Source organism: Bipolaris maydis, assembly GCF_028858645.1.
Source record: "Bipolaris maydis strain C4 unplaced genomic scaffold PSV08scaffold_10, whole genome shotgun sequence".
Lineage (NCBI taxonomy): Eukaryota > Fungi > Ascomycota > Dothideomycetes > Pleosporales > Pleosporaceae > Bipolaris > Bipolaris maydis.
In genome coordinates this window covers 1,437,928-1,453,156 of record NW_027093866.1, presented here as the reverse complement: position 1 = coordinate 1,453,156, position 15,229 = coordinate 1,437,928, and the positions used below count along the sequence as shown (strand labels likewise).

At 48.1% G+C, this 15,229-nt stretch overlaps 6 protein-coding genes across 6 annotated transcripts; 3 read left to right on the top strand and 3 right to left on the bottom strand.

Moving 5' to 3' along the window:
* The first annotated feature begins 161 nt into the window (after nucleotides 1–161).
* Nucleotides 162–918, top strand: PSV08DRAFT_315504 (NADH-ubiquinone oxidoreductase B18 subunit-domain-containing protein). The gene is made up of 3 exons (XM_014227561.2): nucleotides 162–275; nucleotides 339–463; nucleotides 529–918. Exons 1-3 carry the CDS (start codon nucleotides 224–226, stop codon nucleotides 631–633), a joined length of 282 nt encoding a protein of 93 aa, XP_014083036.1. The 5' UTR covers nucleotides 162–223; the 3' UTR covers nucleotides 634–918.
* A 22-nt stretch (nucleotides 919–940) lies between these two features.
* PSV08DRAFT_227089 (uncharacterized protein) lies at nucleotides 941–2,684 on the bottom strand (the record flags this gene model as incomplete). Its single annotated transcript, XM_014227562.1, has 2 exons — nucleotides 941–1,168; nucleotides 1,227–2,684. 2 exons carry the CDS (start codon nucleotides 2,682–2,684, stop codon nucleotides 941–943), a joined length of 1,686 nt encoding a protein of 561 aa, XP_014083037.1.
* Nucleotides 2,685–4,442: 1,758 nt separating this feature from the next.
* Nucleotides 4,443–5,896, bottom strand: PSV08DRAFT_363994 (tryptophan dimethylallyltransferase-domain-containing protein). The gene is made up of 2 exons (XM_014227563.2): nucleotides 4,664–5,896; nucleotides 4,443–4,613 (listed from the first exon to the last, which is right to left on the bottom strand). The coding sequence occupies exons 1-2, from the start codon at nucleotides 5,878–5,880 to the stop codon at nucleotides 4,478–4,480; spliced, it is 1,353 nt and encodes a 450-aa protein (XP_014083038.1). The 5' UTR covers nucleotides 5,881–5,896; the 3' UTR covers nucleotides 4,443–4,477.
* A 2,159-nt stretch (nucleotides 5,897–8,055) lies between these two features.
* On the bottom strand, nucleotides 8,056–9,841 carry PSV08DRAFT_184163 (cytochrome P450; the record flags this gene model as incomplete). Its single annotated transcript, XM_014227564.1, has 3 exons — nucleotides 8,056–8,218; nucleotides 8,270–9,633; nucleotides 9,683–9,841. 3 exons carry the CDS (start codon nucleotides 9,839–9,841, stop codon nucleotides 8,056–8,058), a joined length of 1,686 nt encoding a protein of 561 aa, XP_014083039.1.
* An 849-nt stretch (nucleotides 9,842–10,690) lies between these two features.
* Nucleotides 10,691–12,247, top strand: PSV08DRAFT_353665 (uncharacterized protein; the record flags this gene model as incomplete). The annotated part of the gene is made up of 2 exons (XM_014227565.2): nucleotides 10,691–10,951; nucleotides 11,006–12,247. The coding sequence occupies 2 exons, from the start codon at nucleotides 10,691–10,693 to the stop codon at nucleotides 12,245–12,247; spliced, it is 1,503 nt and encodes a 500-aa protein (XP_014083040.2).
* Nucleotides 12,248–13,165: 918 nt separating this feature from the next.
* Nucleotides 13,166–14,966, top strand: PSV08DRAFT_183391 (general substrate transporter; the record flags this gene model as incomplete). The annotated part of the gene is made up of 5 exons (XM_014227566.1): nucleotides 13,166–13,594; nucleotides 13,655–14,122; nucleotides 14,171–14,374; nucleotides 14,431–14,644; nucleotides 14,719–14,966. 5 exons carry the CDS (start codon nucleotides 13,166–13,168, stop codon nucleotides 14,964–14,966), a joined length of 1,563 nt encoding a protein of 520 aa, XP_014083041.1.
* Between the last annotated feature and the right edge of the window lie 263 nt (nucleotides 14,967–15,229).

Below are 15,229 nucleotides of genomic sequence, written 5' to 3'. Positions count from 1 at the left end.
GAAGGCGTGTCTGCAGTTCGCGTCAGACCTGGGGGGAAGTCGCGTTGCAAGGGCCGCGGTCGCGCCTGCCCTGCCCTGCCAAGCATCGGGGTCGGTCGGTGGCAGCTTCCCTTTGCCGACCGCAGTGAACCTAAGCAACTTCGCCCGCAAACGACGCTCCCGCCCACCACTTTCCCCTCGTCCTGCGTGCCATTGACGACAAACACCACCCTGGGCCGCCATTATGACTGTCACAGACTCCATCAAGCATGCCATCGGCCTCGGCGAGCCCCGGAGTGAGTGCGCCCACGTATCCAGGTGTAATTGGCTTCGCATACCAGACACTGACAACCGCACAGAGGCTACCCGTGAGGAGATGAGCGCTGCTAAGCTGCCCCTGCCCTACAGAGATTCATGCGCACACCTTTTGATTCCGCTGAACCGGTGTCGGTACGAGGAGTACTACCTACCATGGAAGTGCGAGGTGCGGAAAAGCCCATTTCCCGTGTACGTGGGGGGAGCCGCAGACTGACTGACTACATTGGACAGAATGAGCGACACTCGTACGAGAAGTGCCAGTACGAGGAGTTCAAGGAGCGCGTGAAGAAGATGGATGAGCTGAGGGCGGCCAAGGGCGGAGAGCGAAGCAATTAGAGCGTTGGCAGGTGCCCATTCAGGGTAGATTACGGAAACGACAGTCATGAGCGGATGCCGCTGCATGTATATACCGAAGCAGCAGAGGACACGCAATTTCAGGACTGAAGACACTCAAAGGCTACCAGACATGACGCCATGACTTGAGGACATGGCAGCAACTTGGCGCCTTCTTTGAGTACCACGAGACAGGCTTGATCAGCACTGCAATCCAAACTTACGCTAAAGCAAGACTGTAATCGATATTTATTACAGAATTGCGATGGCCTGTATAGACAGAGACAGATACATATGTGTAGTCGACTGTTTACAGCTTTGGTTTAGAGTCTTCCTGCGCAGCCTTGCTCCTCAATTCTTTCCTTAAAATCTTTCCAGACGGGTTCTTGGGTATCGCATCGACAAAGTGCACGCCGCCTTCCAGTCGCTTGTACTTTGAGACACGCTCTGCCAGCCATGCTTTGATATTTTCCGCCATTTCCGGCGTTGCATTGACAAAAGACCGAAGCACAATGTATGCGCGTGGCAATTCGGTATCCTCGCTGACCATGATTAGCAGGTGTATCTACATGTGACTGCAAAACTTACGCCTGTACCCCGATGACAGCAGCATCTTGTACCTGGGGATGATCCAACAACAATGCCTCCAGCTCAGCAGGCGCAACCTGTAGTCCCTTGACCTTGATCAATTCCTTCTTTCTGTCTACGATATGAATGTGCTGATTGGCATCCACGTATGCTGAATCTCCAGTCTTCAACCACCCGTCCGGTGTGATGGTCTCTTTTGTCGCTTCGGGCTTCTTCCAGTACCCCTTCATGACATTGGGGCCGCGCATCCAGATTTCACCCTGTTCACCTTGAGGAGCTTCAACCTGGCCTTGGTCATCCACTACGATCTTTGCCTCGAGGTTCGGATACAGTTCTCCTACGGAGGAACTGGGATACCGGGCCGAGGGATAGTGGTTACAGCCGACGCATGTGAGTTCCGTCATGCCCCACCCATTTCTGACGCTGATCTTGCCTGGTGTCCAAAGGCGCTCAAACTCTTGCTTGATTTGGCCGCCGAGAGGAGCAGCGCCAGAAGTTACGCTCTCCACTGAACTCAGGTCAAAATCCCTGGTTGCAGGGTGCTTGGCCATAAGTACAAGGATAGGCGGTACCAAGACGAGATCCGTAATTCGGTATTTCTGCACGTACTCTAGCATCTGCAGCAGATCAAACCTGATCATCATGTATACTGGGATCCGCTGCTTCAAGGCACCCATGCAGAACCAGGATTGCGCCATGGCATGGTACATGGGCAGGAAAATGAGATACCTTCTTCGCGGCAACGACTCTTGCCACCCCTCCTCTTGTTCTGGAAGGTACAACTGCTGAACGCAATTTGAAATGTAGTTTCTATGCGTAATCATCACGCCTTTCGCCATGCCCGTCGTGCCCGACGAGTAATTCAGCGCAACAACGCGATCCAGCTCCTCCGCGGTGCTCAGCTCCGGCCACGCATATGCATCGCCATGTTCCGGCGTATCCAGTAGCTCCGTCCAGTGCCGAATGCGTCCCAGCTCCGAGTCCCGTTCGACCTTTCTACCTTCAAACGTCGCAGTCCCATCGTCGAAAACAAAAATCCGATCCGCACTCAACCCGACTGCTTTCGCGGCTGCAATCCCCGTGTCGAGACTGGCTTCCGCGCAGATTAGATACCGCGCCCCGCTGTCTTGCAGTTGATATGCCAACTCCCGAGTTACGTAGGTTGGATTTGCGCCCGTGAAGATGCCCTCGGCCATTATCGTACCCATTACCACGGCAGGGAAGAATAGCGTGTTCGACGAGAAGAGCAGCACGCGATCCCCCGGCTGCAGTCCTGCGCGCAGCAGACCCGATGCGAAGCGCTTTGCATACTGCCGGTGGTCGTGCAGCGAGAGGAAATGGGACTCTGGGTTTGCCGCGGAGATGAGAATCGGTGTTTTGGGTAGCGGGGAGGTGGGAGAGTCGAAAATGTAGGTTGGGAGGGAGACTTGGGGGATGGGGACTGTGAAGCGGGATTTTATGGGCATTGTTGCTTTTTTGGCTTTGGAGTTAGCTAGCTACCCAGGTTGACCTAGAGATGTGTTAGAACTTTTGTATAGTGCCGGCATATTGTATCAGCACAACTTTACCACTACCTTTTCTTCTCTCGTTCTCTGCGAAGCGACGGATCTTAAGTATCCTCTCTGCCTTTTATCGATTCCAGTAAATTACATTTTATGCATTTAGATACTCTCCCCTAGTCTCAATACAGTAATCACAACGCTGCGCCCATCCCACCTCTCATCCAACCTCGTGTGAAGCATCACTCTATCCCCTCGGCTCTCCGCACGCTCTACTACCAAAGCAGTATCGACATCAGGTAAAGCATGCCCGATTTAACTGCTTTGCGTTTAGTGTAAGGGTGTGGTACGGGTGAAAGCCGAATCGTGTTTGGCGAGTACGTGCGGGGCTCGTGGGCGCGGACCGAGGTTACCGAATTCTTAGAAGGAACGTGGGGAATGTGAAATGGGATGGAGGGCTAATGTGGATGGGCTGGTGCAGTTTGAACTAAAGAATCGTGAGGGTATTTGGGATTATGGTCAGAGGGGTTTGTTGGATACTGGGTGATGGGAGAGATGGGGAGAGAGGGAGAGGTAAGGGTGTACATGAGATTCCGCTTAATGTCGGCCGACAGGTTATTCGGGTTTCTGAGTTGCAGTCTTTTTCGGATGTAGTAAGTTTTTCTCTGGAATGGGTTCTCTTCCTGCTATTCATCTACTTTGCTGGTTTCGTTTTGGGGAAGTTGTTGTTTAGTGGGTAACGGTACAGTGCCCTGCGTATGATAGCGCCTCGTTAGTAAAAATCCCGATCCACATACTACAGCCTTCGCTTGGCGCTGATTTACGGCGCTAGTAAAACTAGTTCTTTTGAGAAATGCTAGATTGTCGTAAGTGACGCTCCTTTGTCATTGCACAAATCACGCGAATTGTACCACATTTTGTAGCAACCGTGAATTTTCGGCTCTTTCAGGTACTACTGGCCAGGGCACCAGGGAGCCCGGATTGTTGAGGAATCTAGCATCTAGGGTTCCACGTGGGCAGATCGAACATGCAGAAATCGCAGGGCCTTTTGTAAGGCCTAAAGCGTGACAAGTTTAGTGTAGTGCTAAACAGTACGCTTGCTAAGCCGTACAACGGTCATCCCTGCTTCTCCCCTGTAACCCGTAACGACCGCATTAGCAGTAGTCATCTTCCTCGTATCCGGAAGCACGTCATCACGATCTAAAAGACGGTGTGACTCTCATATTGGGTTTCTGAGAGGGCGTATTTCGATTTCGGACTTACAAACGCATCCTTCTTGGACGCAATGCTGGGTTGATAGATATCTGGCATTGGGCCCTTGCACTGAGTGTCAGTCGTGGAGCAGCCACAACAGGTTTCAACAATTCGTAAATATAGTACAACTCGATTTCGACTTTTTTTATCCTCATTCAGATAAGTTGTTCATACTTATCAAGCTATATCCGACCGACTTGCACGTCAGCGAGTGGCACAGTCTAATGTCCATATATCACATCCTCTCACGGCGTTTCCAACACAGTATACTACAATTTCAACATGAGGAAGTTTGATAAAGAGACTACAAAGACTATACAACTTAAATGAAAGGATCATGTAGCACCATCCGTTATACACCACCATTCGTTATGCAACACCATCCGCTATGCAACTATTCATACATATGGGTCTCCAGGAAAAATCAACTCGTGGGTTGAGATGCAGATATGCTAAACATAAGAAAGTACAAAATGAGAGAGGAGATATAGAAAAACCGCCTTACACTACCGTCGTGAGATGTACCGATTTGGGTGGTAAATCTCCGGGTTGAAGTAGGAAGTCACAGACAGCCCTGTCTTCTTAAACGCGCATGTGATATAGGTATGCAGGCCAAGTGCAGAGTCGAGAGATCTATGTGAACTGAAATGACGGTTAGCTATGAATGCGAACGCTCAGCATGCGTTACTTACAAGATATTTGAAAGTGCTTGCACGTATTTATCCGCTGTCGCAGACTGTCCGCGACGCTCAAAGTACGTGGCTAACCCCTGGGCAATGGAGAGATCGTTCTTGGCATAATGACGTACAGGGATATACACCTTTGGAACTATATCGTATGAGGTGGGTTTGATTTCGAAGTAGTAGAGGATACCCGAGGTTCTGTGCGGGATGTTCGGCAGTTCTTGACCCGAGGGAAAGTTTTCTGGCAGACCAAGGACCAGAGACCACAATTCGCGCAAGCTAGCCAACAAAGCAGGGTCGAGGGGTTTACTGGTGCCCAGTGAAAGCATTCGACATACGCTGTCGAAAGATGTTTCTCTATGGCGGACGTAGATCTTGACTCGTGATTTGACGGGGACGACACAGTCGATGCCAATGATTTCAATCTGGGGACGACTTGGGCTGGTTTTGGAGAACGTCGTCAGGTCGGAGTTGAACCTGCGAAAGTTGTTCATGAAGATAGATCCAAGATGCGCCTTGCATGAGTTGATTGCTTGGACCACCAGTTCGGGAACCGGCGTATCTGTCTCGACCGCCTTCAGGCCAGGGATAAAGTAAGCCTTCAAAGACGGAGTTCCGACATCGAGGTCGAAAGCAACAAAGTGCTGTGAACGCCCGTTTACCGAAATATGTTTTGTGTTGAGTTTTTCATGGGTTGTGGTCAGAGCCTCGGAGAATGCGTCGAAAATGGTCAAGTCCAGACTCTTGTGGAATGCTGGCCGGAGCGTATCGATAAGTTGGAATACCATCTTCTCGTTCAGAGGATCGGCTGAGTCACCCGCATCTTTGCCGATTGGCTCTATGGAGAAGCGAACGCGTGACTCTCCGGCTGACATGCCCCATTCCCAACTCAATTCAAGAGGGGAGCAGTCGTCTGTCATGAAGCTTTCCCACCCATTGGGCTGGCCTTCGGGTGAGGGTCTCCTACCAAGGGCTGGCAGAATATACATGTAGTAAAACAGTAAATGTTTATGCTGTGTATCTTGGTCGTATCCAATGATTTCCATCATGCGCGCAAGAATGGGCCCGGTCGTTTCCCACCAGAAGCGAGTATCTTCGTCGAAAACGGTCAGTGATTGATTGAGGGATAACCATACTCCCAAGTTCTTTTGCTTCGTCTTCTTCGGTTCCTTGGGCTTTCTTGCAGCAAGGCTGCGAATTCTCCGAAAGAGACGAATAATCTGCATTGTATGCTGGGCATTTGCTCGAAATCAGTGGGGGAAAAAATAATAATAATACATTTGCATATGCATATGTCTTACAAAAATGCGTCATTTGTCCAACTAACCATCACACCTTGTACACGTGTCGTTGCCCCCGCAGGAAGCATGTCAGCCCAAGGGAGGGGTTTAGGAATCTTACATGCGCAATCGTTGGTTGCAGATTTGAAAGGTCTAGTCCAGATCGGCCTAGAACTATGCACCATTCACGCGGGTGTATTGGACAAACAATGCTGATGGTTGTGAAACCGATATTTATGATACTTCTCCCGTATTTGCCACAGATATTTGTTGTTAGTAATGTATTCAAAATGAAGCGGACTCCCGGGGTCTTCCCGGCCGAAAAGAACTTCACTTCTGAGTGCTTTTTTTTTTTTAGATTCGCGGCTTCGTGACTTGTAGTAACATAGTATTACCTGAGATAGTCGATAGCTTGTTCGGAACACCATACCATAGTAGCACTAACACACCGCCTAATTCTATAGACCCGAAGCGAAAATACACCGCCCTAGCGGGACATTTGGCTCAAAAGACGATTGATCTTGTAATCATGCAAGTAAAATACTAGCGTGGAAATAGAACCGAAAATGTGGTATTAGAGAGAATGCGAAAGACGTCTGAATTTGGAGCTTGATTGACACGATACGAATTGAAGGATCTATAGAGTTTTGGCTATATAGACAGAAAAGAATTCGTGTGGGGTTGGATATGCATTTACTAATAGAACAGGTCCACTTAAGTTTTTTTTCTGAGCTGCTGATCACACGGTTGTCATTGGACCTATCATTTGCAAAGATTTTTTGGAAAATCCAGAGATATCGGCTCTTTCTACCGCACCACTCTCTGGGGCACTTCCTTGGGGCTTCGCATTTTTGTTTTTATTATTTTCCTTTTTCTCATGCGGGCTGACCTTAGTCCGCAAAGAATGACGAGTGCACTTTACCATTAACAGCCACACTCCGAACTTCAGGATATAGCCTTGAGTGTGATGTCTGAGAACTCATTGTAGCATGTGCTCTGGCATCTCTCAAACGTCGGTGAGATAACCGGCCCTTTTGGTTTGTCTGCACTGTTGGCATGCAAGAGAGTCATGTGCACAACGGCCATCCTCTGTTCGGTATTTTTTCGGAATCTCCGTGACCACTGCAAACACACTGTTCTCAAATGGACTATCACTGCCAGTATTACATTGTCAAGTTGTTGGAGCATCATGAATGCTCAATTCACTTCGTGAGCACTAGACTCTTCTTTATTAAGAGGTCTCCCAAAAATAGCCCTTACGTCGTAAGCGATCAATTCGAGAACATGGAGAGAGTTAGAGCTGACATCTTGGCAACGGGTGCTAAGTATTTACTGTCAGACGGTAAGGAATGCGTATACGCACGGGCACAGTACACGTAGGTCAAGCCCTGCTCTGAATCGTAATCAGACCAGTTTAGTTTCTTCGCAGCTTCTAGCGTACCGTGTATCTTCCATGGTCTCAGTAAAGCGAGTCAGGACCGGTAAGAGCGCTAGACTTGGACACGTCGGTCTGGTGGAGTGACGTTCAGACCAACGTACACTTGCATTACCTCTTGCGGCTACCTGCCAAGAAAAACAACGTCTTCCTTGAGGCAATCTAGAATAGTACAGATGCCTTGTCAACCACGAATTCATCACTGAAATCTGTTGTGCTCCACATGCAGAGCCGGGTTTCGCTGCAGTTTTGGGGTAGGTGGAAGCGGTGAGAAAATGTAACTTCCAGACACTTGTGAGTTACTCTGAAATACATGCAGCTAAAGCTAGAGGTGTTAAGATAACACGAATGTTCTGTCGGACAAAGCGTCAAGGGGGTCTTTCACGGTGGTTACAGCTAAACTCTTATCACTCAAAAGGTGCTACTGGCCATGGTACAATCGCAGGGCTTGTATTTGGATCATAGGAACTTGTTTTCTCTGTGTTTGATTCTTGGAGTCTTGGGTAGCTTCTTGAAGAGAGAAAAATGCCTTCTGCTCACTGTAGAAGCCAATTCCTCAGTGAAAAAATTGTGTGAGAACGTGAGAAGCGTAAGTTCACGATGATTCCACTTGCTTTTTACATTCCTGTCCTGTCTTTTCATCATGTTTGACAAAGACCAAGGGTAGCGTTACATCCCAGCGATTTTCATTTCCGATAGAACGTACTCATACGGTACTTGGTCTCTCCCTCATAGGGCCTAAGATCTGCCAGCGCTTGTTCTCCTTCCCTTTCAATAGTATTCCTGATCCTATCGCCTCGTGGCCTAATGCTTACTTTGAAGGTATTTGGACGCATGTTTAGGCCGTTGCTGCGATGCGGTTAACTTTAGGTTTGAAAGTGGAAATTACGATCGACCTACGTATAGTCAAATATGTCGACAGGAACAGGCTTTCCGCTTTCGTCTAGTGCTGGTTCAATCTTGAAGCCCCAGATCAGTCGCGCAACTGTCAACCATGTTCCCTGTTCAGCAAGTGCCTGTCCTGAGCACACTCGCCGTCCCCAGCCGAAAGTCATGTATCCACGCTCGCCAGGGAAAGGCCGTGAGTCCGGATGATCTTTCAGGAACCGATTCGGATTAAAACGGTCGGGGTCCGGAAACTCACGTTCATTATGATGTATTGCCCATACATTGCCCTGCACCCAAGTTGACTGTGGAATGAGATAACCCTTGTAATAGTCGTCTTGCACTGGTGCATGAGGTTGCCCACCAATAATGGCTACAGAACGCCAGCGGAACACTTCTTTTACAAAAGCGCGTATGTAGGGTAGGTTTGCTTCGTCCTCGAACGACGGACTTCGGTCTGGCCCTACAACACGATCTAACTCTTCCCTGGCTGCTTCGAGAGTTTCAGGAAAAGCGCGCATCGCAAGCACCGCTGTGATGAGGGTACTGCTCGAAGTATCCGACCCTGCACCAAACAAATTACCAGCCAACGAAGATATCTCTTCCTTTCTCAGTCCGTACTTTTCTTGTTCTCTAAATAGCATCTTTACGTAGCAGTCATCGTGACCTGGCTTATCATTGGCTTCGCTGGCTAGTGAATAGAAAAAGTCATGACCGCGGTGTGACTTTTTCCTCGATCCCATTCCGTGTTTCCAGGGTGCATACTCCGTCGGCACACGAGCTAATACAGGAAATGTCTCCATCAACATCGGAAACTTCTTGCCAGGCACATTGAGGTCGGCGGCGCGATGCATCAATGCGATTACTTCTGTAATGATGGGATCCTCCGGACTTGAAACTCGCCTACCAAAGCCAATGATCGACACTACACTCGTTGCGTATCGCTCAAAGTGCGCCACGTATTTTTCCGGGGTGCGGATCAAGTCAAGAGCAACGACTTTGCTTTCGTCGTTTTGAAAGTTACGATATTTCTTTACCTGCTGAATGCCAACACCTTGGTGTGTCAGCTTACGCAGCATCCGAAACCGTTCACGTTGAGCTGGGGTTGTAGTGATTAGGTTGACGAGGTTATTCTGAGCAGAGCCCAGCTCCGCAAAGACCAACATGCGGGGTCGCGAGCAGTATATGCCTGCCCTCTTCTCAAGAAGCTCATTCGCAGTCCATGCATCATTAATCCATACAGTTGGATTTCGCCCAATCCAATATGTGATAAGTGGTGTATTCAACTTCTTGGACAGCTCTTCAAAATAAATCCATGGTTTGTTATCGGGTAGTTGGAATGTGTTTCCGACGATAGGATATGGGAAGGGCCCAGGGGGCTTCTTAGCATCAGTAAAATAGTTGGTGTGTTTGTCACCATGACCTCACCATCTTAGATCTCATGTACAGCATCCAGGCATAGTCAACGAGAATACCGAGCGCGGCTATCGCAAAGACTGCGAGGGCGACGTTACCAGCACCGAATTTTGAGATACCATGCTGCAAGTAGTGAACCGGTAGCGCCTCGAAAAGCTGCTCAATCGCCATGTTGCCGAAAGGTGTGTGCTCTTCCTGTTGGGGTGTTCAGACAAAAGACGCTTGAGCTCTTGGAGATGCGTTCATTAAGGCAAATCAATGCAAGCGACAATGCAAAGTAATGATCCACTAATGTATCCGACGACCTAGGATTCAATATCACCTTGCAGATCTACTACCACCATACCTTTCTGTAGCTCTTAGTGCAGACCTTTTCAGAGACTCACTGGGGCGGGGTGGGCCACCCCACATTCCGAGGGTGGGGCATGAACGTCGGGTAAAGTTGAACCTTGCAAAGACTGCAACCTTTTTGGAAAGTTGGAGTTGGAAGCTTTTACTGGCATCGCCTATTCAAGTATCTGTGTATCTGGCGTCACCAATGGAGTCTATGGGAAAGGTAATAACCAGGCGAAGTTTCATTGGCTGGGATCACATTGCGACGTTTCGTTGTGACGTGATTGAGCGACGTGGTGGGCATTATTGATCTGTTATCTGTTTCAGCCATTGATTCGCTCTTATGAACATCGCATACTATCACTAGTAACATTACACAACCGCTCGTCATCGTCATCCCTAGTAACCATATCGCTGTAGCGCCGTGCCAACAACAACACCGAAACATTGTGAACTTGGGGCTGCGATATTGAAAGAAAAACGCTCAAAAACAAGTGATGTGCGGAGAGCATTGGTATATATTGTTGGACTTATCAGCAGCAAGTATCAGATCAGCTTGGCATGATGAACCAAAATTCCATAATGATCCATTAGCAAGTTCTTTCAATGTCATGTTCCGTTGGAACCATGGTCCCAACTTCCTCTATAAAGGATTTGATTCTTCATACGCACAGACGAAAAAGAATAATGCCACTTTTTACATCCTTACGCCGAACTAACAGGTCATTGTGCCTCCGCAACTTCAGGAAAAGGGTTATGGATAGAGATGTGGCGATGCTTGAGTATGTCGTCGAGGAAGTGGAAAACACATTACAAAACTATCGTAAGCTGGATGATCTACCTGGAGAGATACTGAGCATGATCTCCGGGTACTTGACGAACAAACAATTGCGCGAGTTTCGAAAGATCGGCAGCCGGCATATCGCGCAACACATCGACCATACCTTTGTAAATGCAATATAAACTAGTTCAACATACACATCCGCTGACAGGTCTTTATAGGCTCAAGCGCACTTCCATCATCGCGTCTGTAAAACAACCAACCGCAGTATCGGAAACCTCGAAAGACTAAACATCCCGCGCTTCGTCAAGCATATTCACACATTGGAAATTCGTCTCGACCTCGGGTCTCATATTCGACAATTGGGAGAAGAAGGAACAACAACCCTCGATGGACTTGTCACACTGGAAATCCTCAATGAAGCAAGACTTTTTGCTGTCCTTGAATCTATCTTCAAACAAGCACTGCAACTACGGGAACTGATCATTCGAGCACCAGAAGGCCAGGTTTATACCAAAGACGGAAATTTAATGGCTAGGCGATTACCCGAAGACTATGAAGATATGTGCGATGGCGAGTTGGGAGGGCTCTTAATCCTACATTCTGGACAACATCCGAGCACTCGTGCTAACGCCATTTGCGATTTTGTCTTTCAACTGGTACGCTGCACACAGACAGCAGCGCCATGTCTTGAGGTACTCAGAATCTTGGATTTTGCGAAATCAGAGTGGCAGTCATGGCTGGCTTCGGCAGAATCGATACTCGAAGGGATGGCATATTTCCCAGTTTTGCAGAACTTGACCACCATAGACTTACAGCTGGAGATGTTTCCTAGCAGTGAGAATATTTGCATGTTAAACCTCGTCGAGATTACTAAGCAAAATCCCAACCTAGAAGTCCTAAGAATACGCACAAGCCCAAGAAGTATTAGGTATTACCGCACCAGCAGCGAGATTTGGGCGCCGTTACTTCAACAGCTTGGTAGCGATCCACCGTTTCGCCTCCGGACACTTGAATTTGATGGACTTATTTCAAGTGAATCGGCACCAACTCTGGACCGTATTGTCGATACGCACTCTCCGACCCTCCGCCGACTCGTCCTGCAGCATACTAATTTTCATCATCCAAATACCCTCCATGCTCTCTTCAGTTCTTTGGCCAACTCCAATGTGAACTATTTTGAATCAAACTGGCTATACCTCCACCGAGGGTATTACCTGTTAGCTAGTAGAGTATACTTTCAAATGATTTTCGACGAAGTCATGGAGCCGATATTTTTACATGCCCATGAGTGCAACGACGAATCTTGCTGGGACTGGGTCGAAGTTTTTTGGGATGTCAGCAGTTTTGACACCCCAGTGGTGTTCGATAATGAAGATGGCTGGCATGGAGAAGGTTGGATGAAACACTGGTTCATGAACACGGTTGCGTCTATTAATTGTGGCGCTATAAGAGACTATTGAGAAAGATTTTTGTCAGAATTAGCGATAGTTTTGTAGCAAAAAAAGGGGGGTGTTTGGATTACCGCTTTCAGGACAGAAGCACATGAAGTATGTACCAATAGTCACGCAATGCGCTTCACGGTTTACTTACCCACCCAATCACCACACAAACAGAAAATCTCGCTGATCCTACTGATGGCACTCTGGGCCGGAATCAGCCATCCCTGCAAATAACATAATGCATGATTATGGAGTTACACAATTATGTACCCATCCATCCCAGCCAACGAGATCGTTTGGTGCGCCCCACGAACTTGCCCCACATAAATATTTCGGGTCGTAGCATGCCCTCATCTTCCTTCTTGTATGGTGTTGACTTTCTTGGCTACGAGAATAGTCTCTGTTGCAGCTCTTCTAACACAAATTCCACAAAAGCTTTAGCCAAGCTGCTGACCTTGCGGAAATGAGCAAAGATGCCGAGCAAAGATTGAGACACAAGACAGGGCAGACGATGCATGAGTGAATGATAAAGCACTGATAAAGCTAATGCGATTTTTGATTGTTTCTTTCTGCATCCAAAATATCCAGCATTCGCTTAGGCATAAACGTGCAATATGTGAGAACGAGGAGGAAATTTCATTGGCCTAACGAAGCAAACTGCAGCCTGAACATCCCATTCTAAGCTCAAAACATGGCTACGGTGAAGCGGGGTACATATGCTTCATGACCACTGTCGGCAAATACTGCACGTCGGGATTAGCCCACCGGTGTCGATCTGCCTAATTGCATCCAGACACGAGTCCTCAGTCGGATTGTGGAGGTCCCTACACACCTGCGTATGAAAAGTTGTCAACAACCTGATCCCCCTGACTACCTGTCTTTGTCTTTCCCATCAACTTCTCCTCCTTTCTACGTGGAGCTTCTGAAATAGTAATCACAATGCCGGAACTCGACAGCAGTCTGCTGTCAAATTGGAAGTGCGTCGCAGCGTGCACCCTTGTCTCGATGTCAACTTTTCAATACGGCGTTGACTTTGGCGCCATCGGCGGACTGCAAGCTATGCGTGGCTTCCTCGAAATCTTTGGACATCCTGATCCCGCCAGTCCGGCCGGCTGGAATATATCAACTGAACGACAGCAGCTTATGTCCTCTCTGATGACTTTGGGTGCGTTCATAAGCTCAGGATTTGCAGGAGTTGGGGCGAAGAAGTTAGGAAGACGACATTGTTTGTGGCTAGCCAGTGCGCTTTGCTGTGCCAGTAACATTATCATGATGACTACAACAAACACCGCAGGATTGTATAGTGGCAGGCTGCTGATCGGACTTGCGAATGGTTGGTACATGACATTCTCGCAGTTGTACATCCAGGTAAGGCTATAAATGGAACCCTACTCGCCGCCATGGTTGGATTACTTAATGCTGCAATAGGAGTCTGCACCAGCCCAATACCGTGGCCTTCTCATATCGGTATATCAAATATGGGTTTCGATAGGTACCCTTGTCGGCACTGTGGTCGACAACGCAACACACGACATGAATGGCCGGAAAGCGTACCTCATCCCATTAGGGGTGGTATTCATCGTTCCATTCCTCATGTCCATTGGTTTGTTCTTCATCCCCGAGTCACCACGTTGGCTCGTTTTGGTTGGGAAGAATCAGCAAGCTGAGAAATCGCTGCTTTGGATGCGTCCAAATCCAGCGAGCGTACCCGGCGAAGTTGCCGAGATGAAGGCAGCCATCGATGCCGAAAAGGCTGTCAATGCCAATACAAGTTTCATGGATATCTGGAGGAACCCAGTCGACCGTAGACGCACGTTGCTATCTATTGCGGCAGTATCTACTCAAGCTGCATCCGGTGCCATGTTTGTAATTGCGTATGGCACATACTTCTTCCAGGTAAGCTGCAAAGGTTTCAATCTCACGTAAATACTGACTTCGATGCAGATGGCAAATGTTGGCAGCCCTTTCATGAACACATGCATCTTGATTGCCGTCGGTATTGTTGCGGTAACAGTCAACAGCTGTATCATCTCCAAAGTTGGACGGCGGCGTGTTTTCCTCATGGTCGGTTTGTCGATTTGCGGTATCACCCAGATGATCATCGCAGCTGTTTACCACGTCAATCCTCGCACCACTCACACCGGAAAGGTACGTTGTGGTTGAGTTTAGAATTTATTCTCGCTTTGTGTACTAACAGAGGCAAGATAATTGTCGGAGTTTCGGTCGTGTACATTTGCGGATACAACGGCATGATTGCGGCTTACTCCTGGCTTGCTGGCGGTGAAATCCCATCACAGCGCTTGCGGTCATATACATTCGGTGTTGCATCTGCCGTCGCCTTTGCCGCAGCGTGGCTCACCACTTTTACGGCACCCTATTTTATCAATCCTGAATCTCTCAATTGGGGGCCAGAATATGGTCAGTTCCCTTTCCCGATTTCCTTGCCTTGTTACTACAAATCCCTTCTATAGAAGTACTAACTTCCTGACCAGGTTGGATCTGGGGACCATCTTGCTTTATCACAGTTTTATGGATCTACTTTTATCTACCAGAAATCAAGGACCGCACTCTCGAAGAGGTCGATGAGATGTTTGAAGCAAGACTTCCAGCCCGCAAGTTCAGAAAGTATGTATGCGTTGGTCATTATGTACAAGGCAGAGATGAGAAGATTGGACGGAGCGATAGTGAGAAGAACGAAGCCGTACATCAGGAAGTCGTTAGCGTGGGGAAGCGTGACTAAGAGTATTGATGGGTCGTAAAACAGTCCATGAGTCTGTTTCTGAATATGTAGATGTATCGTCTCTGTCTTGATTGAGGAAGGAATTTTCTGCTTATTTTCTTTTCTAAAAAAATACACACAACAGGTTCATGAGCTTTGGGAAAAAGCCCTTCTCTATAATGTGCAACTTGGGATGAATAGAAAGTGTATGCGAGGATACTTGCATTCGTTGCATTAATGAGAATAAAGATTATAGAAGAATCTAGTATCTTGTTACCGATGAG